The sequence below is a fragment of the Lemur catta genome, chromosome 20, assembly GCF_020740605.2.
Source record: "Lemur catta isolate mLemCat1 chromosome 20, mLemCat1.pri, whole genome shotgun sequence".
NCBI lineage: Eukaryota > Metazoa > Chordata > Mammalia > Primates > Lemuridae > Lemur > Lemur catta.
In genome coordinates this window covers 24,127,018-24,154,190 of record NC_059147.1, presented here as the reverse complement: position 1 = coordinate 24,154,190, position 27,173 = coordinate 24,127,018, and the positions used below count along the sequence as shown (strand labels likewise).

At 42.2% G+C, this 27,173-nt stretch overlaps 1 protein-coding gene across 7 annotated transcripts; it reads left to right on the top strand.

The window, feature by feature from the left end:
- The first annotated feature begins 1,426 nt into the window (after window positions 1-1,426).
- LOC123624980 (chemokine-like factor) lies at window positions 1,427-27,025 on the top strand. 7 transcript variants are annotated; one of them, XM_045533141.1, is made up of 5 exons: window positions 1,427-1,624; window positions 6,804-6,962; window positions 11,053-11,148; window positions 24,760-24,858; window positions 26,791-27,025. In XM_045533141.1, the coding sequence occupies exons 1-5, from the start codon at window positions 1,547-1,549 to the stop codon at window positions 26,917-26,919; spliced, it is 561 nt and encodes a 186-aa protein (XP_045389097.1). In that variant the 5' UTR covers window positions 1,427-1,546; the 3' UTR covers window positions 26,920-27,025. The 7 variants fall into 7 exon arrangements, 6 of the variants coding, with proteins under 6 accessions (XP_045389097.1, XP_045389095.1, XP_045389096.1 ...); XM_045533139.1 differs by lacking the exons at window positions 24,760-24,858; window positions 26,791-27,025 and adding an exon at window positions 14,083-14,213; XR_006730329.1 differs by lacking the exons at window positions 1,427-1,624; window positions 6,804-6,962; window positions 11,053-11,148; window positions 26,791-27,025 and adding exons at window positions 14,197-15,152; window positions 17,961-18,119; window positions 19,185-19,336 and having other exon boundaries at window positions 24,760-24,843.
- The last annotated feature ends 148 nt before the right edge of the window (window positions 27,026-27,173 follow it).

The following is a 27,173-nucleotide window of genomic DNA, read 5'->3' as shown; positions in this document are numbered from 1 at the left end:
GTTTCCAGGGTCTGGACTCTAAACTAACTAGATCCTTCAGGAAGGCACAACCAATATCCCAATTGGACAAAAAAAGGGGCAACGTGATACCTGTAAGGTCCATCTATAGTCAGGTAGCAAAAATTCAGCCTGGGAGCCAGGCGGTGTAGTCTCAGCTACTAGGGAGGCTGAAGTGGCAGGATTGCTTTGAACCCAAGAGTTCCAGATCAGCCTGGGCAATACAGCAAGACCTTGGTCTCTAAATAAAATAAAATAATTTTTTTTTTAATTCAGCCCTTGTGTGGGGGAGTCAGGTATAATTCAACAGGCCCAGGCCCAGGCCCAGGCCCAGGCCCAGTAACCGGACAGAGCTGGACAGTATGTGAGAGCTCCAGTGCTTGGGTGGAAGGGTTTCCCACCTCTCTGAGTCGCTGGCAGTCGCCTCTTAGGCAGGGAGAAATCATTTGCCAGAGAGTTCACTTAGCCTCTAGATCTGTTATCTGAAAGCCACCACCCCATCTCCTGCTTCCTGAATATCTGCCACAGGCCTAGCAAGGGCAAGCGCGCTCTCCAGAAATAAACTTCAGGATAAAGGTCAACATTTTTGTGAGTGATTTGGGGTGCGGCTGTTGGAAGTTAGTTGGAAGTTAATTGCTGATCGGATTTAACAGAATGAAATGAACTAAGGCTGAGATGGGCAGGATCCAGAGAAATCTGAATCAGACTGGGTGATGGCCAAATTATCCAAGACAGAATTTAAACCACATAAAACGAGCGATATACACTTCACATCCCTGAAGAGAAATGCTCCAAGATGGAACTCAGAGCTCTGGCTTCATGGGAGCAATTGTGAAAAACACAAATTAAATTCAAGTAGCTGAAAAGAACTAGCACCAGTGGGAGGCAAAAGTAAGAGTATACACAATAGACTGTGAAGCTCTGAGGGCAGCAGGGACAGGCCCAGGCCATTAGTTACGGCTACACACACTCTACACCTGTGTGCCAGACCCTGGGAACCCTGCAAGGAGACAGGCAGATGAGTCCCTGCTTTTGTGAAATTTATATTCTTATGATATGGTGAGGAGTGATGGTGGCTACTCTAGACGGGGTGACCAAGGGAAATCCTCTGGGTGGCATTTGAGATGCCCTAGGTCTAGGGAAGCAGGACAGCCATTCCTGGACCTCTCTCCTTCGCCTCCGTCCCTGCTCCCTCCCCCAAACCTGGGAGCGCTTCCCGGGAGGAAAGCTCCTCAGGAGAGCTGGAGACCTGTGGTCATTAGTGCCAGGCAGCCCTGGGCCGGTTAACTAGCAGTTGTTCCCGCAGATGTACTAGGACCAAGCCGGAAGAAAGGGCCGAGCTAGAGCAACTAGCGGGCCGCTCTCCTGTGGCGCATGAGCAAAAGGGTGGAGGGCGCGGCGCCGTGCGCATGCGCACGCGAGGGCGGGAAGCCGAGAAGGGCGGCGCGCAGCCGGGGCGGCGGTTGTCGGCGGCGCGCGAGGACTGGTTGGGCGGTGCGCTGAGGGGAAGGGCTGAAGGGGAAGCGCGACTGCTGGGTATGCAGGCGCGATGGATGCCGCGCAGCGGAAAGCACAGCATCGCCCCTTCTGCTTGAGCGTGAAAGGCCACGTGAAGATGCTGCGGCTGGTGAGGGCCGGGTCGCGGGGCGGGAGGCGGGAGGCGAGGTGCTCCAGGGCGGTGAGGTGTGGCTGTGAAGCGTGAACCGGAAACCCGGCTTTCCTCGGCGCCTCCGCAGGGCAAGGCGTTTCGCTCTGCCCCCTGGGGGAAGGAGGGAGATAAGGCACTGTCCTCCCCCTCGCACCGTTCAGGGCCACGCTCATAAATCAAACTCAGGAGGTCCACCCGAATGGCCTGTGCTTGGACCCCCGAGTCAGGGACCCGGGTTAGCAGGCGAGGCAGCTGCAGCTGTACCACTGAGCCCAAAAGACTTTTTTTTTAAAAAAAAAAAAGTGCTTGGTGTTTCAGTGGGTGCTGTGAGTACTTACTGTTAAAATCAGTCAGCCGTTTGATGTGACCGACCTCAAGGCTGACACGGTCCAGAGCTAGGACAAGAGGGAAACTGCCGCTCTCTAGGGCTTCAGGCTTCTCGGGAGCATTGCGGTCAGTTCTGAACAAAGGTTTGGAGAAAGGGAAGCATCATTCAGAGGAAAGTGACCTGGCTCCTTAGAAAAGTGGAGACTTTCATAGCTGGAAGAGTCTGTCACAGAAATTCAAACAGTGAAAACTTCAGGGGCAGAAAGACATGCGTTGTTTTAAATTTTAAGGAGTCGATTGGTATGTAGGAGAGGGGTGGAAATAAAATAGTTAAAAGTTACAGGAAAACATTTCCACTTAGTATGAGGAAGAATTTTATATTGGGAAAGGGCCCAAAATTAGATGGCCACTTGGGAAGGCAGTAAACCTTCCCAGACAGTAAAGGTAAGGGGCGTAGATGAGCGTTTGGTGAGGATGTTGTAGAGGAGACTCAGATTTACGGTGCGTGTAAGATCCTTCCCACCCTGAGTGTCTGCGATTGTGAGAGATAGCTATAGTATGATAAAAGTTAGAATACATAAAAGAGGTTTAGAAAACCACTTTGGAGTCAAAGGAAGGAGAAATTACTTTTGGTTAGGAGTATTTTATCAGGGAAAAAGGGACCCGAAGGTCTGTAATTTGATGTCAGGTATACTGAAAGCTCTGGAACACTGGAGGAGAAACAGGGTTTTGTGAGAAAGACTTAGTTTTTGTTTTTGTTTTTTTGTTTTTTTTTTTTTTTGAGACAGAGTCTCACTCTGTTGCCCAGGCTAGAGTGCCGTGGCATCAGCCTAGCTCACAGCAACCTCAAACTCCTGGGCTCAAGCAATCCTACTGCCTCAGCCTCCCGAGTAGCTGGGACTACAGGCATGCGCCACCATGCCCGGCTAACTTTTTTTCTGTATATATTTTTAGCTGTCCAGATCATTTCTTTCTATTTTTAGTAGAGACGGGGTCTCACTCTTGCTCAGGCTGGTCTCAAACTCCTGACCTTGAGCAATCCTCCCGCCTCGGTCTCCCAGAGTGCTACGATTACAGGCGTGAGCCACCTCGCCTGGCCAAGACTTAATTTTTGACATATCGATTGCTTCACCAAACCATTTGAGTATTTAACGTGGTCCAAACTCTGGGCTAGGACCTGAACAACAAAGATGAACCAGAACAAAAGTCCCTGACTCATGGAGTTCTTCACTTTAGTCAAGGAGACAGACATATGAGCAGATAGCTATAATGTGTGATAAGGTGGAGATAGGGCACAGAATTGAGACATCTAACCAAAGAAATAAAGAGAGATGTCAGAAAATTCTTCAGGATTGGCTCTAAGGGAAAGCTACCTGAACAAAGGCAAAAAAAAAAAAAAAAAAAAAAACACAACATGATTTATGCAGTGAACTCTAAAAAGTTGAGTGTCACCTCAATTATTCATTCAACAAATATTTATGGAATGCCACTGTTTCAGGCTCTTGAGAAATATCAGTGAACAAAACAAAGATCCCTGCCCTCATAGAGTTTACATATTAGGGTGGGAGTGCAGGGAAGACAAACAAACACAGTAAATAAATTACATGATATTCTAGAAGGTGGTAAGTGCTGTAGAACAAGAGAAAAGTAAAGCCAGGTAAGGGGAGAGGGAGTTGGAGAGGAAGGTTACAGGTTACAATAATAAATAGAATGATCAGGTTAGGCCTTGTTGACAGGTGATCAAAGAGTTGAGTGAGGTGAGGGAGTCAGCTAGGAGAATGTCTATAGGAGGAGGAATATTTAAAGCAGAGAGTATCCAGTGTAATGGCCTTATGTCAGGAATGTGCCTGAAGGGATCAAGAAAGAGCAAGGAAACCAGTATAACTGGAGTAGAGTGAGCAAGAGGAACACAATGGGGATGAGGAAGGTTTTGAGTAAAGGAGTATATGATCTAACTCACATTCTTTCAAAAAAATACACTTGCTGATATGTTGACAATAGATTGGTATGGAGGGACAAAAAGGGATTGCTGCAGGGGCAACAGTAGAACCAAGGAGACCAATTGCAGTAATCTGGGCAAGAGATGATGGTAGCTCAGACCAGCCACTTGGTGGCTGGTAGGAGCAGAGTAGGTAATGAAAGAAGTGATCACATTTGGGATATAGTATTTTGAAAGTGGCACCAGTAAGATTTGCAGATGAAACAGATGTGGGGTGAAAGAAAGAGAGGAATCCAAGATCACGCCAAGGTTTTTGGCCTAAGCATCTGGAAGAATGGAGTTGTCATCTGCTGAGATGGGAGAGCTGATGGATAAAGCAAGTGTGAGAGGTGATCAGAAATTCAGTTTTGGATTTCAATATTAAATTAAAGTTATCTGTTAGACATCCAAGTCAATATTGAATGGAGAGTTGGAATAGACAAGACTGGATTTTGGTAGAGAGGCCAGGCTTCAGAAATAGAGGTAATTTAACATCATCATACTGATGAGGTCAAAAAGAGAGGAGTGTAGTTAGAGCAGAGGAGAGCCCTGGAACACTTCAACATTAAGAGATTGGGGAGTAGAGGAGGAACCAGCAAAGAATAATGAAAGGAACATTTGGAGAGGTAGAGAAAACCAAGAGTATGGTGTCAGATATTGATGTGTCAGATATTGATGATAGTTCAAGTAAGATTAGGACTGAAAATTAAACATTGGAATTATCCTCTGGGTAAATTGTGAAGCAAGTCTTTGCTAGAGAAGTAGATAGGAGCTGAATCATGGAAGACCTTAAATACTTGGTGAGAGGTAGGCTATGTTCTAAAGACCATGAAAAGCCATTGAAGGATTTTAAATAGATGAAGAAATGCATTAACAAATTTACACTTTAGGAATTTTACTGTAGTATCTTTGTCATGGTAGTTCAAGGAAAAGATACTTCAGGAAAAGATCCTGAAGTAGTTCTAAGGATGAAGAGGAAGGAGCTCCCAAAATGTTTAGGCATTAAGTCAGCAGTACTTGATGATTCATCAGTTGTGGGGAATGAGTCATAACAGTGTTCTTGGGTTCCTAGCGTGGGTGATAAGGTAGATGTGGTACTGCCTATTGAAGTTGTGAATACGAGAGGAATGGGCAAGATGAGTTCAGTGTTAGACATTGTGAATTTGAGATTTCTGTAGATTATCCAGATGAGGATTCTAAATGGCTGTTTATGTGTGAAATGTAGAGGACAGACCAGAGACAGAGACCCAGATTCATTGAGTGGAATGTGAACAGAATTCAGAGGAATGCCAGATTTTAAGGGGTGGATGAAAGGAGAGGAACCAACCAAGAGAGAACAGTTGAGGTTTAAGAATTAGAAAAGATGACATGGAAGCCAAAAGAGTCGAGTAGTAGGAGGAAGGACAGCTAATGGCAAATAAATCATAGGAGTCCACTTGGATAAGGACTGAAAAACATTTGTTAAATTTAGTGCTTCCGAAATCATCAATGATGTTAGCAAAAGCAGTTTCCATGGAATGATGGAGAAATGTTTGAGATATTAGTGGGCCATTTAAAAGATAACTGGAAACAAAGGCCAAGAGCTTAGGAAAGATGTAATAACTGTAAATATGGATCAGGGAAGAACCCAATGTGACAGAAATCATGGGAAATTTTAAGAAAGTGGAGTAATCACCAATGCCAATTACCATGGTACAAAAAGGTTAGAGAGGATGGGGACTGAAAAGGTGACCTTTTATTTCATAATCCATGAACTCAAGATTTTGATTCAGTAGAGTAAATGGAGTAGTTTGAGATGACATGTTGCTATTAGTAATTGTATTAATTATAAAGAATGAAGTTATTGAGTACCTAGTTATTGGTAGTCAAACCAACTCATTTAGAAATTTAAAAGTAAGGTATTCTTACACTAATAAAGTAATTGAAAGAATTATGAATAAGTAGCCTGTATAAATTTAAATTTAAAATGAGTATGTAGATGTTACCAGCTGATAGGGTATCATAAAAGTGTAGCCAAGGGAAGACTCTTGGTCAAACCATTTACCAAAAACACAAAGAGACTGGGACCCATAAGCTCATTTTTTTCCCTTAACAACTGACTTAACATTGCCATGATCCGTATCTTCATTTGGAAATGAAGAAATTGGGTCAGATTGGGTATCTTCAGGGTTTTTTTTTTTTTTTTTCACTTAAAATATCTTAAATTCTGATTGCATTTCATTTAGGTAAAAGGAATTATGTAAAAAGTGGTACTTTTTGGTAATAAAGCTATTAAACATAGAGTTGTTTTTCTCCAATAATTTGTTTTAAACTTTCTTCCTCAGTATTTTTATGGCAACATGGTAAGTTTAAGTTTGACAGTAGATTCCAGATTGCTAAGAGTTGAGTGATGAATGGGTAAGAAATTTTAGACAGCGATTTTTTGAGACAGACTTTTTTGAGAAGTGTAACAAGAAGTAGAAAACAGAAGAGTTTCTATGGGGAGCAGGATGAAAGGAAGGGGGGGTTGTGTATGTGCGTTTTAAGTTCATAGGATGACAAGGAAAGAAGCTAGCAGAGGAGGACAGATGGAAGGTACAAGAAGGAAAGGAGATATTTGGTGGGAAAAGATCAAGGGCACTATTTTGTGAAGTGATGATATCAGAAGTACAAGTGGAGTAATTAGTCAGGATTAAAACAGGGAGGAACACCGAGTCCTCTTAAACACTAAGAAGTCAATACATTTTAGTATGCCTCTTTTATGTGTGTGTGTATGTGGCAGGAACTCATTTATTTAGTTACTTTAGAAATTGTTTCTACAGCTTAAATTTGTATTTCACAGTCATTGAATAAATTATGATTTTTTTCTTCTAGGCACTAACTGTGACATCTATGGTCTTTTTTATCGTCGCACAAGCTCCAGAACCATACGTTGTTATCACTGGATTTGAAGTCGCCATTATTTTCTTTTTCATAATTTTATATATACTCAGACTTGATCGATTAATGAAGTGGTTATTTTGGCCTTTACTTGTAAGTATTCAGTCTCATCCTCAAAATTTAACTACTTTTTGCTACCATAGTGAGACATTTTAATAAACTGTATTCTTCAGTTCTCTTAAACCTTTTCTCTAAAACTCTGATAGACTTAGGAAGGAGGAACTCTACCTACTGCTAATGTATTCTGTATTGTCCTTGGGGTAGGTTCTCAGGGATCCACAGTAGCCACAGAGCATAAATTCTGTGTGTTCCATCTATTAGAAGATATAGCTGATCCTTGTGTTAGAATTCACTTAAGTGTAGATCTTCTAAAGAAATTTAAATTTAGGACCACATTAATAAAATTATAGCACATTCTTATCTTTACCTCCCTTTTAAATGCATATTGATATGGCCTCAAAATCAGGGGATGGAGATGGAGGCAGGTACACAAGTATCTATCCTCACACATCCCTGATCACTAAAGGGAAAATCAAACTAATTGGGGAGGCTGAATAAAGCATAATGTTATCTCACTTGAAAATGTCTGTAATCATTAATGCTAAATAATGTTAACTCATATTTTGTAGCATATAAACTTCAACCTACTGTATGCATAGCATTAGAAATAACTGCCCAATAGAATGCCAAAATGGTTCTGAAAACTGTCAAAATAGGCAGGTTGAAGATACTAATTAAAGTTTGTATAACCCTTCAGCCTGGACTAGAACCTGGTTCTAGGAAAAACTGAGTGATTCACTTCTCCTTTTTTAGGTCTCATCCCCAGCAACCTGTCTCCATAGGTCTCCCTCTTAAGTCCCCCTGCTGCCCTTCCCCTCTTTGGCTGGACTGATAGCTGCCATGTCATCCTCTGCTACACTTGACTTATCATCTTGGATCCCAAAGTTCTGATATCCAAGCTGATAACTCCTATTAAGGAAAGAGAACTTTAGAGCTGTTCTGAAACCATAAGCATGCCTTAAAGTAGTACCTTCTGGAACCACCTTTGGAGGCCAGTGGTGAGCATTTCAGGCTAATACAAGCTTTAAAAGTCCCAAAAGGGAAAAGCTGTGAAATAGAGTCTTCATAGCACCTCTCAAAACTTCTACTTGATCTATACTTTAGAACTGGACCTGATTAGAGGAAGGCCTAGGAAAAGAGATTACAGACCTCCCTTAGTTGGCCCTCACTTAGTGGCAGAAAGGGCTAAACTAAATTATTCTAAGGATTTCCTGAAGGAGATGACAAAACTGATCCATATCTTGATCTTGTACTCAAAAAGGTGTATATCAGGAGAGTCTGGATGATTAAAAAAAATTTTGTATATTTCTTCACACTCTGCTTCTGCAGGGTTTAATAAAACTAACATGTTTTAGCTTTTCTTTTTCTCCAAACTATAATAATTCTCTGGAGCTTCTTACATGACCCAATAATAAACTTGGAGCCCCAAGTTTAATATGATAGAATATGCTGAGAGAGAGTGGCTTATGCGTAACATACTGAAAGGAGTAGTCTCCAAATCTCTGAGGACCAAACTTTACTGAATTTTAATCTCTTAGAAATGGTGCTACATGGGTAACTAAGTTTTTGCTCCATTATGAAACCCAGATTCCTCCCTGATCTTGATCTAATGAAATTATTTATTCAACAAATGTTAAGTATCTGCTAATCCCAGATTTTGTTACTGGTGTAATAGACATATACCCAGGATGGGATGGATGTACCCAGCCAGGGAAGGAGACTAAGTCACAGTAGGCTTGTAAAGAAAAGCTACCTGAACCAAAGGCTGAAGGATGAAAGTAGTTAGCAGTAGTCTCATACAGGGAAGAGAAAGGGCTTTCCCAGTAGAAGCAGTAGCACATAGGAGGTTCCAGGTAGAGAAAGAGCATGACTCTCCAGGACCTGCAGGTAGCTCTGAACAGCTGGGGTATTGAGTTATGAACGAGAAAGGGGGAAGAAGTGGAGGCTTGAGGCAGCAGGGGGATCAGGACATGCAAGGTTTGTGTGCTCTGGGCTTTAACCCAAAGGCTATTAAGAGCTTTTGAAAGTTTTTAAGTAGGAGAGTGATCAGTTTACATACCTTGAGAGGATACTGAGATAGGAAGAAAAGGTTTAAGGAAGGTAGGGGAGAGCAGTATGTAATGAGTTCAGTTTGAGAAATATTAGGTTTTAGATGCTTATGGGATATTCAGGTGGAAATGTTGAGAACAAGTCTGAAGTTTACAGGAGCCAGAGCTGCGGCTTTGGGAGTCATCACCTGGTGATGGAATCTGAGCTCAGATTGGCCAAAATGGCTCAGAGAGAGTATGGAGAGAGCTGAAGGCAAAACTGGCCAACACCAACATATGGGATGAGAAGTAGGAGTAGCCAAAGAAAAAAAAGAAAGGGCCCAAGGGAGGAGAGCATTTCAAGAAGAAAGGAGTGGTGAATAATGTCACATGTAAAGAGAGAAAGATAAGTACTAAAATATATATATTTGCTGGCTGTATTAATAGAGAGGCTTCTGGTGACCTTTTCCAGAGTAGTTTGCCTGTGTCAGGTGACAGGAAGTTGTGGAACTGAGCAGGGAAGGAAGGAAGGATACAACTAGAGGGGGCAGCACTGAGTTGAAGAAATATGGCCAAGGACAAAGAAAGGTGATGAATAGAGGAAGGTCCCTGCAGAGTGGAATGGGAGCCAGAACACAGCTGGAGAAGTTGCCTGGGACTCTTTAAAATGAAGGACACAAAGATGGCTGAAGGGTTCCACTTAATCTGTAGGTGGAGAGAAGGTAAGTCGTAAGTACTGCCGTCTGATAGCTATTACCTTTGCTGACAGGAGAGTGCTTGGTCATCTGCACTCAGATTGTCCCAAAGTTGCAGTCCATGATACAATCTGTAGAGCAAGTCTTCTCTAACTGTTTCCCTCAAGTGTCCAAATGACAGAAAACACACAAAATGAGCCAACGCAGGGCTTTGAGGTGGTATCTAAGTACAGACTCAAAGTCTCTTTGAAATATCCATTTTTGTAATTAAATTTACATTCTACTCCATGGCAGTGTTTTAAATTACTATTAAGGATCGTTGATGTTCCAGGACAGGCATATCATTTTTTTTTCCTATTCTCTATGCTCCCTAGAACACCACTTTTATCCAAAGCCATCTATAAATTCTTTCCCAAATTGCTCACAGGAGGCAGAGCTGCCTGCTTGAGGTAGAGGTGTGATCTGTTGCCTTGAAGCAGACAAAATATCCTGCACAGACCAGAGTTAACCTGGGATAGCTGGTCTCAATATTGCCTACATATGAGAAATTTTTTCTTCCTAAGTGTATCTAATCTTTCCCTGCCCCATTGAACCTCTTCATACTTTTCTTTTTAATAATGACTTATCTGAGTTACCAGAGTTTTGAAGTTTGGTATTTCTGTGCTAACAATTCCTTCCTGCCTACAGTTATCTGCAAACATACATAAACCATTTCTAAAATAAAGATGTATTTACCTTTCCCACATTATACATTCATTCAAAAATATAAATTGCACTTCTTAATGCCACAGTTCATAAAGAATATGCTTCCTTTTGGAAAATTGCTATAGGAACGAGAATTATTATTTCTACATCATCAGAAATAATAACATAATTGGCTGGCCATTGCATATAGGTGTATATAGGAGTTTTCCTGAAAATTGCCACTTTCTCTTAAATATACGCTGTTTTAAGTTTTATTAATTGCGTTTTAGTAACGTGAAGTTTGATATATAGTGTAAACTATTCCACATTTTCTTATATTATTAAAAATGAGCATTTTTACTTCTCAGAGTACCCATTCTGCCTTAAACCTTCTACATAATACATCAGCCGCTTTCTTTCCAAACCAGATCAGTTCTCTCTGCAACTACATTTATGTTAAGTAAAAAAGAAATAAAAGCTTGTTAAGTAAATGATTGGTGTACTAAAGGTAAAAGAGAACCACTAGATGTCATTATAGACCAAATACTGTATAGTTGTCATTTTACTGTGGCATTTTGGTTTCCTGAAAGGCATACACTCAATAAATTTGTTTATTAAAAGGAAACTTTCAAAATCTTTCGGGAGCTGACCCATTTGGGTGTTTTTAGCATTGCTTGATGGTCTAGTAAAGCTGACCTCCCTATTCTGTGTTTTTAGGATATTATCAACTCACTGGTAACAACAGTATTCCTGGTCATTGTATCTGTGTTGGCACTGATACCAGAAACGACAACATTGATAGTCATTGGAGGGGTAAGTGGAGTTTTGTTTCTTTGGGTTTGATCATAATGCAAATTTTTGACAAACAGATGTAAGAATGGAAATCTTGGGGTTCCTAGGCTTAGGAACCATGCAGACTGGCTTAATATTCTGAGTGTATAAATGCTTTCCATGATTAACATGAAGGAATAGAATTTTGTTCTAGAACTGGAGTTAACCAAAGAAAGAGGTTCCTACATACTTCTTTTCAGTATATAAGACTAGATTAGACTGAGAAAATCTGCTAGAATCAGTTATAACAGTTAGCTCTGAGAAACCAGTTGTCAAGCAAAAGGAAAACATGATGGATGAGTTTCATATCTCTTCCTTTTAAAGAAAAGGATACGTAGCACTCATTAAGATGAGAAAGACTGTTTTGAGCTGTTCAGATCCTTCTTAGGATGGACTTATAGACAGACTATAATGGAGCATATCTTTATGGTAAGGGAATGTTAGCAGGAAACCTTGCAACTAAAAGATGATTTTGAATAGTGCTTGAAGAGAAGCAATTCAGTTCCATTGGATTTTTACCATAGAAGGCAAGCCAAAATATGTGTCATGTGATTTAGTTACAGTTCTATATGATATTCTTCTGAGATTTCTTATAGGAGATTCAAAATCATTGGGCTTTTCTATAGATTCTGATCTAGAGAATTGACTTAGAAATTCTTCTTAAATAAATCTTCCTCCTAGTTCCTTGTTTTTTCGTAGTATGGGCTGCTTAGGAGAACTTACCACTCTCGGACAGCCACATATGTCAGAACCCATGGTTTTCATCTCCCTTGGGCTCTAAGTGACTTCATGAGGGATCAGAATTATTCTAGAAATGAGACAGTGCTACATCAGCAGTTTCTCCCAGTTTTTAAAGATAATCTTATCCCTCTACTATGAAGACAAAGATACCAGGCATAGGATTTACTTTCATTCACTTATTTGCTCAGTCATTTATTCATTCCCTTAAGTACACTTTGGCAGGTGCTGACAAAGTATAGAGCAGTGCTGTTCAGTACGGTGGCCACTAGACACATGTGGCTACTGAGCACTGGAAATGTGGCTAGTCTGAACTGAGATGAGCTGGAAGTATAAAACATACGTTAAATTTCAAAGACTTATTACCTGAAAAAAGAATGTAGAATATTTCATTAATAACTTTATTATACTGGTGACATGTTAAATGATAATATTTTGGATATATTGGGCCAAATAAAATTTATTAAAATCCATTTCACTTGTTTTTTTCTTACATTTTTAATGTGGCTATTAGAAAATCTTAATTATGGCCGGGTGCAGTGGCTCACACCTGTAATCCTAGCACTCTGGGAGGCCGAGGCGGGTGGATCGCTCGAGGTCAGGAGTCCGACACCAGCCTGAGCAAGAGTGAGACCCCCGTCTCTACTAAAAATAGAAATAAATTATATGGCCAATTAATAATATACATACAAAAAATTAGCTGGGCATGGTGGCGCATGTCTGTAGTCCCAGCTACTCGGGAGGCTGAGGCAGTAGGATCACTTAAGCCCAGGAGTTTGAGGTTGCTATGAGCTGGGCTGATGCCACGGCACTCACCCTAGCCTGGGCAACAGAGTGAGACTCTGTCTCAAAAAAAAAAGAAAATCTTAATTATGTGGCTTACATTGGTGACTCACATTATGTTTCTTTTGGATAGCACTGAACTAGAATGAGAGCCGTATCCTCAAGTTGGTTAGAGTCTAACACAGAAGTGCAAACAGCTGTATATAAGCTGTTGACAGAGTGCTACAGGTCACAGAAAAGAGGGAACAACTATCTCTCTCTGGCAGTGGAATTGCAGTTTGCCAAGAACAAAGGGAATAATAGGGAAAAGGTTCCAGGTGTAGGAACCAGGAATATGCAGAATGCCAGAGTCATGAAAAGAATGACGGGAGATATTCAGTGTGGTTAGAACCTAGGAGGCAGTGGCTTAAGACTCCAGCTGGGAAAGGAGCTGTGAGAGCTGTGTGTGGCATCCTGGAAATGGTGAGTGGAAAGCTGGTGACCTAGCTGGGTGGATACAGCCTGGCTGTGGCCTTGAGAATGATGCCCAGGGGGTGCCACCTCCGGAAAGCTTCCTTAATTCACTTTGCTACTCACCTTTGTTTTGCCACACGTTTCCTCCCCACCTCCGTTTGCCCTCCATACACTCAGTTAGCAATCCTCCCACCTCAACTTTCAGAGTATCTAGGACTACAGGCTCAAGCAAGACTTCCTGGCCACTAGATGAAGCTAACTAAATGGCATGCAAAGAGTGACATCCTCCTTTTCCATCCCAGGCACCAGCTCTCAAATAGCCATCAGAGTATCTCAAGGCCCATTCATATGCTAGCTTATTGCCGTTACCTCAATCTTATTTTCCAAAGGCCTGTTTAGAATCCCACCCCTTAAGCAGATGTAGCCCACCCTTTGAGGATTCACTTAGGATCATCTTACACTCCAGTTCTCTGAAGCTTTTATCATAGCTATGATCCCCATGATTTAATCTTGAGCTAGTGTTAACTTTGACCCTTTTTTCAGCAGAGTTTGGCAATAGGGAAATCAAATAGTTGAATGCTGAGGGATAGGTATGTTGATTGATAACTAAATATCATCAGTAAGGCTTAAAAGAATACATGCAGGAACAAGTCAAGAGGTAAACACAGACAGGTTTTATTTCAGAGCCCACACCACTAAAGTATTTGTGCTCATTTAAATTATCTTTTCCCTTTCTGTAGACAGGTATCTGGGAAACTTAGCAATGAGGAGACTAAGATGATCTCTAAAGTCCTTCCCATTTTATTATTAGGTACAGCACAGGGAGCAATCCCAGTACCCTAGCAGAAGAGGAATCTGGTGGGGGGACCATTTGAAACTTGTGTGAATAACAGAAGTTGGGACCATGGCTGGGGCAGTAACAAAGGTGTCTTTTCTTCCCAGGCGTTTGGATTCTTGGCAGCAGTGGCCTGTCTTGCCGATGGGGCCCTTATTTACCGAAAGCTTCTGTTCAATCCAAGTGGTCCTTATCAGAAAAAGACTGTTCGTAAATAAAAAGTTGTTTTGTAATTGTATATTGCTTTTTAGTTTGATACTAAGTATTAAGCACATTTCTTTATTCTTCCATGTATTTTCTGCAGTTGTTCTTATTTTAATCTCAATAAGGAAGCTGGAGGAAGGAATTTCCAAATTCTATGCCCGGCATTCAGCCTTACTATAACCTCCAAGGGCAGCACTGAGAGCACTGAGGGCCTGGGTGGCAGGGAAGAATGCACTGGGACCGCCCTTAAATGTTCTTCAAATTCCCTTCCTGCCTGGCTGGCTGGCAGCTCAGAGGGATGGAGTTGCAGAGACTTTCAGTTCCCAGGGTTAGGCAATGGCGTTGCATCCGGGGTGATGACAAGAGGAGCTGGAAGGCACACCTTGTCCGCGGGGCGGCAAGGGTGTGCGCGCGACGGGTAGGTGGCCAGCAGCCGTTGTGGCGCGAAGCTGTTTCCCAGGGGAGAACCAGCCGCCGCCGTGGCACTGGTTCCGACCTGCAGGGCAAGCCTGACACGGCCAGGCCCTGGGGACCCACCATGGATCCTGAAGCCACCAGACGTGAGTTTGCCAAGGCACCTTCAGCGAACTTGCAACCGGAGCCTCCCACACCCCTGGCGCGTCCCAATGCACCTCCGCCGCAAGCCAAGCCGCAAGCCAAAGGCTCGGTTCGTGCAGTGCGCATCGCACTGCCAAAGCAGTCTGTCCAAAGCGCACAATCAAAGCCCTCTGCACAGGGTTTGTCCAAGGGCTCAAAGGAGGGCATGGTCAAAAAGCGTACTAAAGAGGGGACGATCAAAAAGCCTGCCGACGAGGAGTTGACCAAAAAGCTTGCTGAGGAGATCAAAAAGTATGCTGAGGAGGAGGCGGTCAAAAAGCGAGCTGAGGGCCGGGCCAAAGTCCCTGAGAAGTTCAGGGACAGCCTCAAACGTTTTTTCTTCTCACCCACTGGAATGCTGAAGATCCTGAGAATGGTGAGCAGAGAGCTGGTGACCTAGCTGGGCAGATGTAGGCTGGCTGTGGCCTCCTGGAGTGAGGCCGAGGGGGTGTCACCTCCAGAAACTTCCTTAATTTGCTTTGCCATTCACCTTTGTTTTGGGACACCTTTCCTCCCCATCCCCCTTTCCCTCACACACACACTCAACTCTTACTACTAAATTTGGCTTTTTTCCCCCCATGTCTTTTATATTTCTCAGGTTTCCCCCAATAAAGGGATTTAGGGAAGCAATAAAGATAACAGCAGAAATTAGTAAATTAGCAAACAAAAATAATAGATGCGATCAATACAATAGTAGTCATTTGAAAGGCCTATTAAATTGATAAACCCCTAACCAATATAATCAAGGAAAAAAGGAAGAAGAGAGGACATATATTTAAAGTTAAAAACCAGAATGGGAAAATAATCACAAACGCTGATAAAACTGAAAGGATCTGCAGGAGTACTTTGCAAAACAAATAGATGTGAATAATTGGTTGATTTTTCTGGGAAAATATAAATTACCGAAACTGATCCCAGAATAGAGAAAAATCTAAACAGACCAATATAAACACAGAAGAAAATAACTTTATCAAATGAGGATCTTTCAAAAATGCATCAGGCCCAGACTTCTTCACAAGTTAAACTTTCACTGGATGTAATTCTGACACAACTCAAACTTTATCAAAGAATAGAGAAAGAAGAAAGACAGTATAACACTGATAGCAAAATCTGACCAAGCTGAGAAAAAGAAAATGAAATAGAGATCTCACTTGTATCAAAGCAAAATATTATTATATTAGCAGAAAATATTCATCGGTACTTTCTGAAAAATATACCACAAGGAATAAACAAAAATGATTCGATATTAGGACTCTATTAAAATAATTTACCATATTGTAAGTGAAAGGAAAAAAGTATGAGATTATATCCAATAGAGGGCAAAACACACGTGACAAAATTCAACATTCATCCCTGATTTCCAAGAAGAAGAAAAAAGGGAGACCAGTAAAATGGAAATACATAGAAATTTCATTGGCATTATAAAAATAAACATTGTAAACTAAAAGCCTCATATTTAATAAAACATCAGCAGTATTCCCACTAAAATGAAGGAAAAAAAGGATGCCTACTAGCAACACTGTTATTCAGTGGTTTTGTGGAAACACTAGTCATTCCAATTAGGAAAAAGAAGTAAGAATATTTGAAAATAAGAGGCAAAATATATAATTTCTTTAAGCTGATATGATTATATCTAAAAAATCTCATATCAACTGTAAACAATTTAGAGCAAGATAATTTGGTTAGGTGACTCATTATTGAGTTAATAAATAAAAGCTTTAAATGAAGTAAAACTAAAAGACAACCACTTAAAATATAAGAAAATATTTCTTTTTGCAACAATCAAAATGATCAAATATCTAAGAGTAAATGAAATAAAGTATGAAACACATGTATGAAGAAAACTTTAAAACTCTCGAGAGATATTTTAAAAAAACACTAGTCTGAGAATAAGTAATAAAGGGAGAACTAGGTCAAACAATAACACAATATAAAATGAATTGTCTATAATTTTAAAAGTACTAGAGAAGAAATTGGCAACTCAATGGGAAAGAATATTCTCAAAAGAGACCTAAATACATCTGAGGATTTAGTATACAATAAAGGTTGGATTTCAGATCAATGGGGGTAATACCGGCATTTCCTAGTAAATGATGTTGAGATAATCAGTAGCTGTTTGGAAAGAAAACTGAGGCTCTACTTTACTCTTTCTATCAAAATCGATATCTAGGCCGGGCGCGGTGGCTCACGCCTGTAATCCTAGCACTCTGGGAGGCCGAGGCGGGCGGATCGTTGGAGCTCAGGAGTTCGAGACCAGCCTGAGCAAGAGCGAGACCCCGTCTCTACTAAAAATAGAAAGAAATTATGTGGACAGCTAAAAATATATATAGAAAAAATTAGCCGGGCATGGTGGCGCATGCCTGTAGTCCCAGCTACTCGGGGGGCTGAGGCAGGAGGATCGCTTGAGCCCAGGAGTTTGAGGTTGCTGTGAGCTAGGCTGATGCCACGGCACTCACTCTAGCCTGGGCAACAGAGACTCTGTCTCAAAAAAAAAAAAAAAATCGATATCTATTTACTTTACTTTACCAGTATGTATACATACTTCTTTCCAGTATGAAATATAAACTGTTAATAGTGGTTACTTTTAAGAACAGAGACTAGGGTTGGGTTGGAGTAAGAGAAAGAAATGGATATGTTTTTACCCTTCTGTGTGCATTTTTATTATTTGCATGTATTGTTTCATTTCTTAAAAATATAAGAAATTTTAGGCCGGGCGCTGTGGCTCACGCCTGTAATCCTAGCACTCTGGGAGGCTGAGGCAGGAGGATCGCTCGTGGTCAGGAGTTCGAGACCAGCCTGAGCAAGAGCGAGACACCCCCCCTCCCCCCCCCCCCCCGTCTCTACTAAAAAATAGAAAGAAATTAACCAGACAACTAAAAATATATAGAAAAAATTAGCCGGGCATGGTGGCACATGCCTGTAGTGTCAGCTACTCGGGAGGCTGAGGCAGGAGGATCACTGGAGCCCAAGAGTTTGAGGTTGCTATGAGCTAGACTGACACCATGGCACTCTAGCCCTGGGCAACAGAGTGAGACTCTGTCTCAAAAAAAAAAAAAGAAAGAAATTTTAACAGTGTATGTGCAACACAATACAAGCAACTGCAATATAATCAGATTTACATTCTGACAATTAATTTTTTTAATAGCCATGTACATTAAACAAAATCCTATTTCTTTTATTGCAGGGGTTTACCATAGGAGCATTAGCCTGTTTCATCATCATTCAAGCCAATGAGTCATATATCGCAATCACAGTTCTGGAAACCATCATTGTCCTTTTTTTTATTCTAATATATATGCTAACCCTTCACCACTTGCTGACTTATTTACATTGGCCCTTACTTGTAAGTGTTCATTTTCATGATTTGCCTATAAGCTTTGCCCTCAATCCCAGAGTAAGGGCTCTCCTCAAGTGAAAACAACAGAGCTATCTCTCTAGACAAGGACATAGCTGAACTGTGACAGTTAGGGTGTTGCCCTAGTCCTGGGAGAAAACCTAACTCAATACCCAGAAAGATTCCTGGGACACCCAAGAGGAGGGCCAACACACATTCCCACTTCCAGCTCTGAGTGTAAAATCCCTCATGTGGTCCTAAAAACATAATACTTTCAGCTTGTCCTAAAGAAAATTTTAATTAATACATTCAGTAGTTAAACACATATCTTACCCATTGCTTCTAAAACAGTGTATGCTTCCACTTTTCCTACAGCACTCTAACAGATTACAAACATCCCCCTCAAAGCAAGAGTTGACATGACAGAGTTGTAGAAAATTACTGTGCATCCCCTGAAAGATTGCGGAGTCAACCTTTTGGTGTGTGTTAAGGGTCCATACACTCAAAGGGGTGCCATATGGCAGACAATCCAGAAAGACATTGCACAGCCTCCTTCAATAGCTTTTTCCATCCTTGTACACTGTTTACCAACTGAAAAAAGTCCTGAAGCTAATCTCTCAGGTCTTAGACTAGAGAGGCAGTACAGTTTTGTCCAGAGGCAGACATGGGCCCAGTTCCTGACCCTGCCACCTTACTAGCTATGCAAACTTTAGCCTCAGTTTCCCCACCTAAGAAATGCAGAGAAGGAAAAGTGTGGTGATGATAACTACCTCAGGGTTCCTGAAACATTTAAATGTGTGTGTCCTTGGCACAAAGTGAACACTCAATACAAAATGTGCAAAAAGAAAAACAACCCGTCAGACCCCATAAGGTAGTTGGGTGGCTTTTGCCATTCTGTCGTGCGATATGAACAATCCCAACTCAGAGTTTAGGCCTCTTCCACATCCCCTTCCTCAGAGCATGTTTTTCTAACCTTAAAGTAGTATTGGTTGCTTTTGAGCTAAAACTCAAATACTTTCTTCAAATGTGTGAGGGATTTTCTGAAAAGGCTGCTGAGCTCTCTCTGTCCCACAGAGTGCCAAGCGACAGGAAGCAGACAAAGCAAAATACCAGCAACTGTAATTGGACATATGGAAGACCCTGTTAGTTATGGACAGCTATACCCACGGAGAGGTTTCTGAGGGGAAACTAAAATCTCTGTCCATGGAAATTTTCAAGAAGGGAAGGTAAAGTAACGGTTTTTGAGCACATACCATGTGCCAGATACTTCTTCATATATTACCTTATTTAATCCTCACAACAACCCAATGAGGTTGTAGGCATCCCTCACCCCCCATTTAACAGATGAGAAAGTTGGATTGGAGAGATTAAATTGCCCATGGTCATATGTAGGTGCATTGAAACTCAAATTTGAGCCCAGATCTGACTCTAAAGTCCAAGCTCTTTCGAAACTATTGTCTTGTGATGGCTTCTTTATGTCCATTCTCCCTTAAGGTAAGGAACTCAGTGAGGCTACATCTTTTGCCCAGTTATTCTGATGTTCAATAAACTAACAGCACACATATTGAGCAACCACACAGTAGGTCAGATGGTGAGTGATCTAACTGATTTGGAAGTTTTTGAGAAAAATCCATTAAAACAAGACCCAAATTGTGTTCTCTTCTCCCATCCAGTCTCTTCCTTTCTAATCTGCCCTTTCAGATCCCATGAGATGAAAGACATGTACGTAAATGATTTCTCAGAGGGACAAGTAGCTACCACTGGGTGTTAATAGAGAGGTCTTGGCACAGCAGGAGATGTGCTACTTTAATGAGGGTATTGGTGCTAGAAGGTGATGACTTGGCACTTCAGAGGGTAGATGAACTTGGAGATGTTGTTAGCCTCAAGCTACAGGAACCACTTGGGACCTTATCGCAAGGTCATTGTGGGAAGCCACAGAACACACAGCCTGTTTCATACTGGAACTCTTTTCAAGCTCTGCATAGGCTCAACGGCTTGCCCCCAGACAAGATGTGTCCAAGATGCACAGCTGCCATTTCCTTTCAGCCTTTTTCTTCGTGCAAGACGGTTTGGTTCCCGGGACGTATAGGATTAGGGTAAGGAGTACTGATTAGGGAAAGGTCTAGGATTAGGGTAAGTGGTGATTTCTAACTTAAAGTCTCCTACAAGGATAGACTTCCTTATTTCCCCATTCCAATTCTTATTTGACAAAGGGGTAAGGGTACAGTTCCCCACCAGGGAGGTAAATAGAAAGTCTGATACATCAAGGCTTTGGACTTTCAGCAGGGAAGCCTCAAGAAGAGTATTGGCCTCAGATACAGGTGACCTGCTGAGATCTGTGGGCCCTGGGACCGTATTTTGTCAAGGCCGCCTTCTCTGAACAGATGATGGAGCAAGGGCTTGGGGACCCACACTAAGTTTCTGAGTTACAGCTGCCCTGTGCCAGGGACCCTGACACTCTGGGGGGGGCGCAGGTCCAGCTCTCAGCCGCTAACCTATGTTAGGGCCTGTGAGTCCTGCTCCTTGGATGGGTTTATGCATTCTTGGAACATGTGAACTCACAGAATAAATGTCACCCAACTTCCAGGGCATTGGTTTTACCTGCAAATTTGGGATTGGAATTAAATCAGCAAATAAAGTGCTAATCTAACATTTTAAAATTTAAGCCGTTTTTTTATCAGCATGACTCTACATCAAAGCTAGCAACAGTACAACTTTGCTCACCCCACCACACTGTCTTTCTATTTAGAGTTATCAACTTTATCTACCCTAATCTAGTGTCATCTGCCAATATACCCAAGAAAGTATGAATTATAATTATTGTATTCCGAATAGCCCATATTTTAACACTTCCACATTGTAAAACAATATAATCCAGCATGGTCAGAGAACCTGAGTTCTGGTCAAGCAGATGTTTTTGCCAATAGAAAGCAATTTTTTAAAAAGAATATAATAAACTTATTGTAAAGTAAAACTCTATAGAAGTGATGATTCCAAAACTACCAGCAATGTTTTTACATTTATAAGTAACAAGTAATGTCCCCTTCAAATAAGATTAATGAAAAACAGAAATCCTGGCGATTTCTAAGCAGACTCTGCCATGCATTTAAAGAACTCCAGGGCTGAGTGTGGTGGCTTATACCTGTAATCCTAGCACTCTGGGAGGCAGAGGTGGGAGGATCACTTTAGGTCAGGAGTTTGAGACCAGCCTAAGCAAGAGCAAGACCCCATCTCTACTAAAAATGGGAAAAATTAGCTGGGCCTGGTGGCACACAGCTGTAGTCCCAGCTACTCAGGAGGCTGAGGCAGGAGGATTACTTGAGCCCAGGAGTTCAAAGTTGTGGTGAGCTATGATGATGCCACTGCACTCTAGGAGGGGCGACAGAGCAAGACTCTATCTCAAAATAAATAAATAAACAAATAAAATAAAATAAAGTAAAAAGAACTCCAGGGACAAATGAAACCAATGAAAGTTGCAGTTAGTTGAGTACTAGATAATGTTCATTGTCTGTAAATTCCTATTATAAATACTACATTTTGTAAAACAAATTATAAGTGCTTAACTTTCTAATATTCAGAGTTTTTTAAAAATAATAAGCATTCACCATTAAGGCATCTTTTTCTTTCCCAGTTATAATTCTACACAATTTTGTACATCTCAAAGAACAATTTGGGAGCTTTATGGAAAAATTATAGTCAAGTGACAAACATTTCTTATTTTAGTCAGAGGAGGCTACTTGAGTCAATAGCGTATTTAGTCTAGGCAGAAAGAAAAAGATAATGAGTAAGGATGGCATTTATGGGGAAAGCAGAAGTCCTGCACATGGCCAGGCTCAGCTGCAATTTTAACCCAGCCATCAGGGATATCTGTCTCCCTGTCCAGGTAAAGCCAATAAGAGGGTCTGTGTCTAAGGCGAAAGAGAGGAGGGTTAGTCAGGAAGAAGTCCCTTGGGCATTCAAGTCAAACTGGCAAGAGTCATAGCTACTTACTGGCTGAGCAACCCTCGGCAAGTTGCTTACCCATCTGTAAATTAGAAACAATGCGAGCTTGTTGTGAGAATCAAATGAGTTCACATGTTAACATCTTGGCACAGTGCATGACACATAGTAAGTGCTCAATAAATGTGAGCTATAATAGAAATGTTAGGTACGGGGCAAACCTGAGCTCCCAGGGACAGTTCAAGAGAGCACTTCTTTGTAAGTAAGAACCAGAGTAAAACTATAACATCCAGTAGCCTAATGAAGAGACAAAATTATGACAAGGAGTCAAAGATTGGCTGGGCCTAGTCTGTAGCTGGCCTATTATTACTAAATTATTAATTTGCTTCACTTAAATTCTCAATGATCTAGGACCACAGCTTGTTAATTTTGATTTTTGAAAGTGTACACTCCGCTTCTTAGTTGTAAGAATCCTCTTTCACATCTTTGAATAGCTTGGTTTACACAATCCTCAGGTGCTAAGCTTTCTGCAAAGCTGCAAACCATTGTACCTGCCTCAGTCAGGCCTGCCTACTGTGGGCAGACCTCTCAGCCTGCAGAACCCAGCTGGGACTGACTTCCTATCCTCACCAGCCCTGCTCCATGCCCCTGTACCAGTGTAACCCATCAGGTGCCAAAAAACAGTCAGCATTTGTGCCCTTCCAAGAGTCAAGTCACATTCCATAAAAGGGCTCCCTGTTGGCTAACCTCAATAGGAGGAACACCTGGGGTTTGCAGAAGTTTACTATTTATACACATTTTGAGGGCAGATATCATGAATCTGTGCCTTGATGCACTCCCACTATCTACTAGATGCTAGGCTCATTATCAGATGCTTTCAGATTCACTATGCCTGGGATCAGCCCAATGCATCCCAGTTATTATGCCCATAATAAAAATTAGCAAGCTGGCAGAGGGGTGATAAAACATGCCCCAGGTCACACATCTAGGAATTGGCAGGCCAAAAGAGTTCATCAACAAAAATCACTCTCAAATTATATGTGCCCTACTGTTTTGACCCTCCAGACTCATTTCTTGGAAAATGCCAAACATGGATTAGATGCTGCACTTCCAGCATAGGGGGATAGTTCACTTCTTCATTTTGGTGTCCCTGATGGGAAGCAATAGGGAGTTCTGATTCCACTCCTTCCCAGCTATTCACTATTAGGCGACTTTAAAAAACACTCTAAGCTTCCATTACATCCTCTGCAAAATGGGGATCATAAAAATACTGACTTAGAGGATTACTTTTTGAGGGTTAAATGAGATAATAACTGGGAAATCCTTGACACGTTGGGGAGCTCCAGTAGAGGCATTATGGTCCCGTACACTGGATGGCAGTGCTCCTTGCTGTGCACCAGACAGGCTTACCACTTCCAAGTCAGGCCATCAAGACTTAAAGACTTAAATGTTCAAATTAGGTATCTGGGCTATATTATGGTTTCATCGCCCTGGGCTTTTGCCCCTCCGCAGACACTGGTGTCAGTGAAATGTTAAGTACTCTCTCTTCCATTACTGCTCTGCCACTGAAGTTCAGCCTCTGCTTACTTAGAGGGGCACACCCACTCACTCATCCTCACCCTTTATTTCAGCACACAAAGAAGCAGGTTAGGCTAGCAGTTAAAGAACCCAGTAGTTAAATCCAATTGAAATGCAGAAGGAAGGACATAAGGACCCTGCAGACATCAGGCCAGACTCCATGGCCATGTCTCAGGAAAGAGCAAAAGTCAACAGCACAGCCATTCACTCCAGAATATCAGGCCTACTCTTCAGATGGATTTGTGTGTTCTTAGGACACATGAACTCACAGAATAAATGTGACCCAATTTTCAAAGCATTGGTTTTACCAGCAGATTTGGGAGTAGAATTAAATCAGTAAAGTGATAATCTAAAATTTTATTGTTATATTAAAACAAATATGGTAAAGAATAGAATGCAGAATTTACATTAAAATATAAGACTCTCCCAAAAAATCATATTTATAGGGGGCCATTTGGGCTAGGACCCTAGACCACTAGGTTTTTTCATACTCACTTTCCTATGCCCTTTAAGAAAAATCTGATGAAAAGTTGCCACCTTTTTTTTTCCTTACAGTGTTCTTTTTTTTTTTTTTTGAGACAGAGTCTCGCTCTTTTGCCCTGGCTAGAGTGCCCTGGCATCAGCCTAGCTCACAGCAATCTCAAACTCCTGGGCTTAAGCAATCCTTCTGCCTCAGCCTCCTGAGTAGCTGAGACTACAGGCATGTGCCACCATGCCCGGATAATTTTTTTTCTATATATATTTTTAGCTATCCAAATCATTTCTTTCTATTTTTAGTAGAGACAGGGGTCTCACTCTTGCTCAGGCTGGTCTCAAACTCCTGACCTTGAGCGATCCTCCCACCTCAGCCTCCCAGAGTGCTAGGATTACAGGCATGAGCCACCTCGCGAGGCCTTATGGTGTTCTTTAATGAAAATAAACCCATTTTCTGCAGACAAGTCCTATCCAGGACCTTAAAATCACATCAACTCATATCTCTGGAAGATGTAAGAATTATGCCTCTGAGGGTTCCTCTTAATCAAAGGGAAGTTTTAAAAAGGCATCCCTCCTTAGATAGGTAACTGACCAATTTAAATATTTTATGCAATTATATTTTCATGTAAAATTGATAATTTTCAATTCTGTATTACAGGATCTTATCAACAGTATCATTTCAGCTGTGTTCCTTTTAGTAGTTGCCATCTTGACTATGAAAGAAAAGGAAAGAAGGCATTTATTCTATGTTGGAGGGGTAAGTAGAGGCCTTCATGACTCCATTTAAGATCAACATTCCAAGTCTCTGAAAAAGGAAACTGGCACACTATCATTTTGTCATTAACCAAACAAAATACCTACTGCCACCCCTTTTCCTCCATGCACTGATTTCTTCAGATGATGTGAAGTTGCACAAACTCTAAGCACATGAAAATCTTAACTCTTATGTGTACTTTCCAAATAGGTATGAAAACAAGAGTCTGCTGAACCCCTTTTGAGAACTGTCCGTACTATTTTGAAATGTTAAACAAGATATTTTTGCCTATAAATAAGATTGATTTTTTTCTAGACTAGAGAATTCTATTTTAAAGACATGAGGCCAGGCACGCTGGTTCATGCCTATAATCCCAGCACTTCGGGAGGCCAAGGCAGGAGGATTGCTTGAGGCCAGGAGTTTGAGACCAACCTGAGCAACATAGAGACACCCCATCTCTACAAAAAATAATAAAATTAGCCGGGTGTGGTGAAGCGTGCCCGTAGTCTCAGCTACTCGGGGAGGTTAAGGCAGGAGGATCGCTTGAGCCCAGAAGTTTGAGGATGCAGTGAGCTATGATCATGCCATTGCACTCCAACCTGGGTAACACAGCAAGACCCTGTCCCCCAACCCCAAAAAATACAGATGAAAAGAGGGATTGTAGGGGGAAAAAAAGGTGCATTGTCAAAAGTGAGTAACCCAGCCTATCCAGGAAGGAAGAAAGAAACCTACCACATGTTGAAGTGCCTAGTACATGCCCTGTACCAAGTTAGGCACATTTTAACTTAATCTTTACAAAATTCTCATTTTTACAGATATAGGAACTGAGGTTAAAACCCTTGCTCTGGGTCACAAGGCTGGGACAAACTGGGACTCAAACCCTCATCATATGGAAGAACACAAGAAATGGCAGATCAGATGCTTGGAAGATGGGGGGAGTGGGGAGGTAGGACTTTGGTTCAAGAAGTTAAACAATAGGGACAGAAATTAATCCAGAAAAACAAAAGAGTTTAAGTTCTTTTAATCCATTCCATAATCAGTAAATAACTCTCAATCCTATTGGATTGTGCCAGGCCTGAGCTCAGTGCTGAGGATAGAGTTAAGCTCCCAGATCAGGTGGGACAAGACCAGCCCAGGAAAAGTTCATTAAACAGCCAGAAATCAATTAACCACAAAGAGAAACATCCAAGGCTGGCAAGAGTCCCGGAGCACCAGGGAATATTGGGTGCCATGGGCCCCTGGTCCCCCTCTGCTAATTCAGCAACCCAGCCTTCTACTGCCAGAGGTTCCCACCACTAGATCTCTATCAATTCTTATCTGGATGGCAGCAGCCCCAGCCCCACCCCCTGCTTCCAGCCTGCTTCTCTTTCCATTCCCCTCATGGCCACAGCAAGCTGGCCTTCTGAGTCTCATCCCTGACCTCTTCAAGTGATAAGAGTCCCAGATCCTGCACCGCCCCAGCTTCAACTCTGCCCCCTCTCTTGGTGGCTCCAGAGGTATTGGCCACCTGAGATTCCTTAGAGACCCCAGTCCAGTGCCTAGAGTTCTCCTCCTCCCATTCGGTCCCCTTGGGAATTCCTTCCTGCCCTTTGAAACATAGCCCAAGAGTCCTTTCCTCTGAGAGGCCTTCTGGGGATCCCACCCCTGCCTGGAGCCTTCTAGGGCCAGTGCACGTCCCCGGTCCTTCCCTGGTGCCTCACAGGCAAAGCCACTACTGGCAACAAAACCCACCCTTTCCAAAATCCCTTTTTCTGGGGAGGCAGAATGGGCCCCCAGCAGCCAGCTGGGCAGACATCAAGAGAGTAGTGGAGGGTCAGAGGGGAGCAGGAGGCCGCCGGCAGCTCCCGCCTTGGATGGGGATAGGTTCCAGATATTGCTGGTGCGCTGTAAAATAACCCCACCTTTCCTTCCCGCATGTGGTCTTGTGTCTGGCAGTCCCTGTGTCTCACAGCGGCAATCGCGTGTGTCATCGATGCGTTTGTGGTCACCAAGTGGATGAGGAATAACATGAAAAGAGTCCTGGGAATGGAAACCAAGAGCTCCCCTGACCAGGTGCCCAGCTGATCCGCGCTGAAGCCAGCCCCTGCGCCCTTGCGGATGTGCGTGCCTGTGTGAAATCACTCCCTCCGCGCCCACCCTGAGCTCACACACTGTCACCCATTCCAACCTACATGTGACCATAAAATCAGGGCTGCTAAATCGGAAGCACGTTCCGCGTTGCCTTGTGTAAACGTCGCGTTATGTTTTCATGTGCACGACGCTGCTCCCGGGAACTCAGAGTGGTTAGGGCCACAACCCGGGTTCCAGCCAAGGGGGCC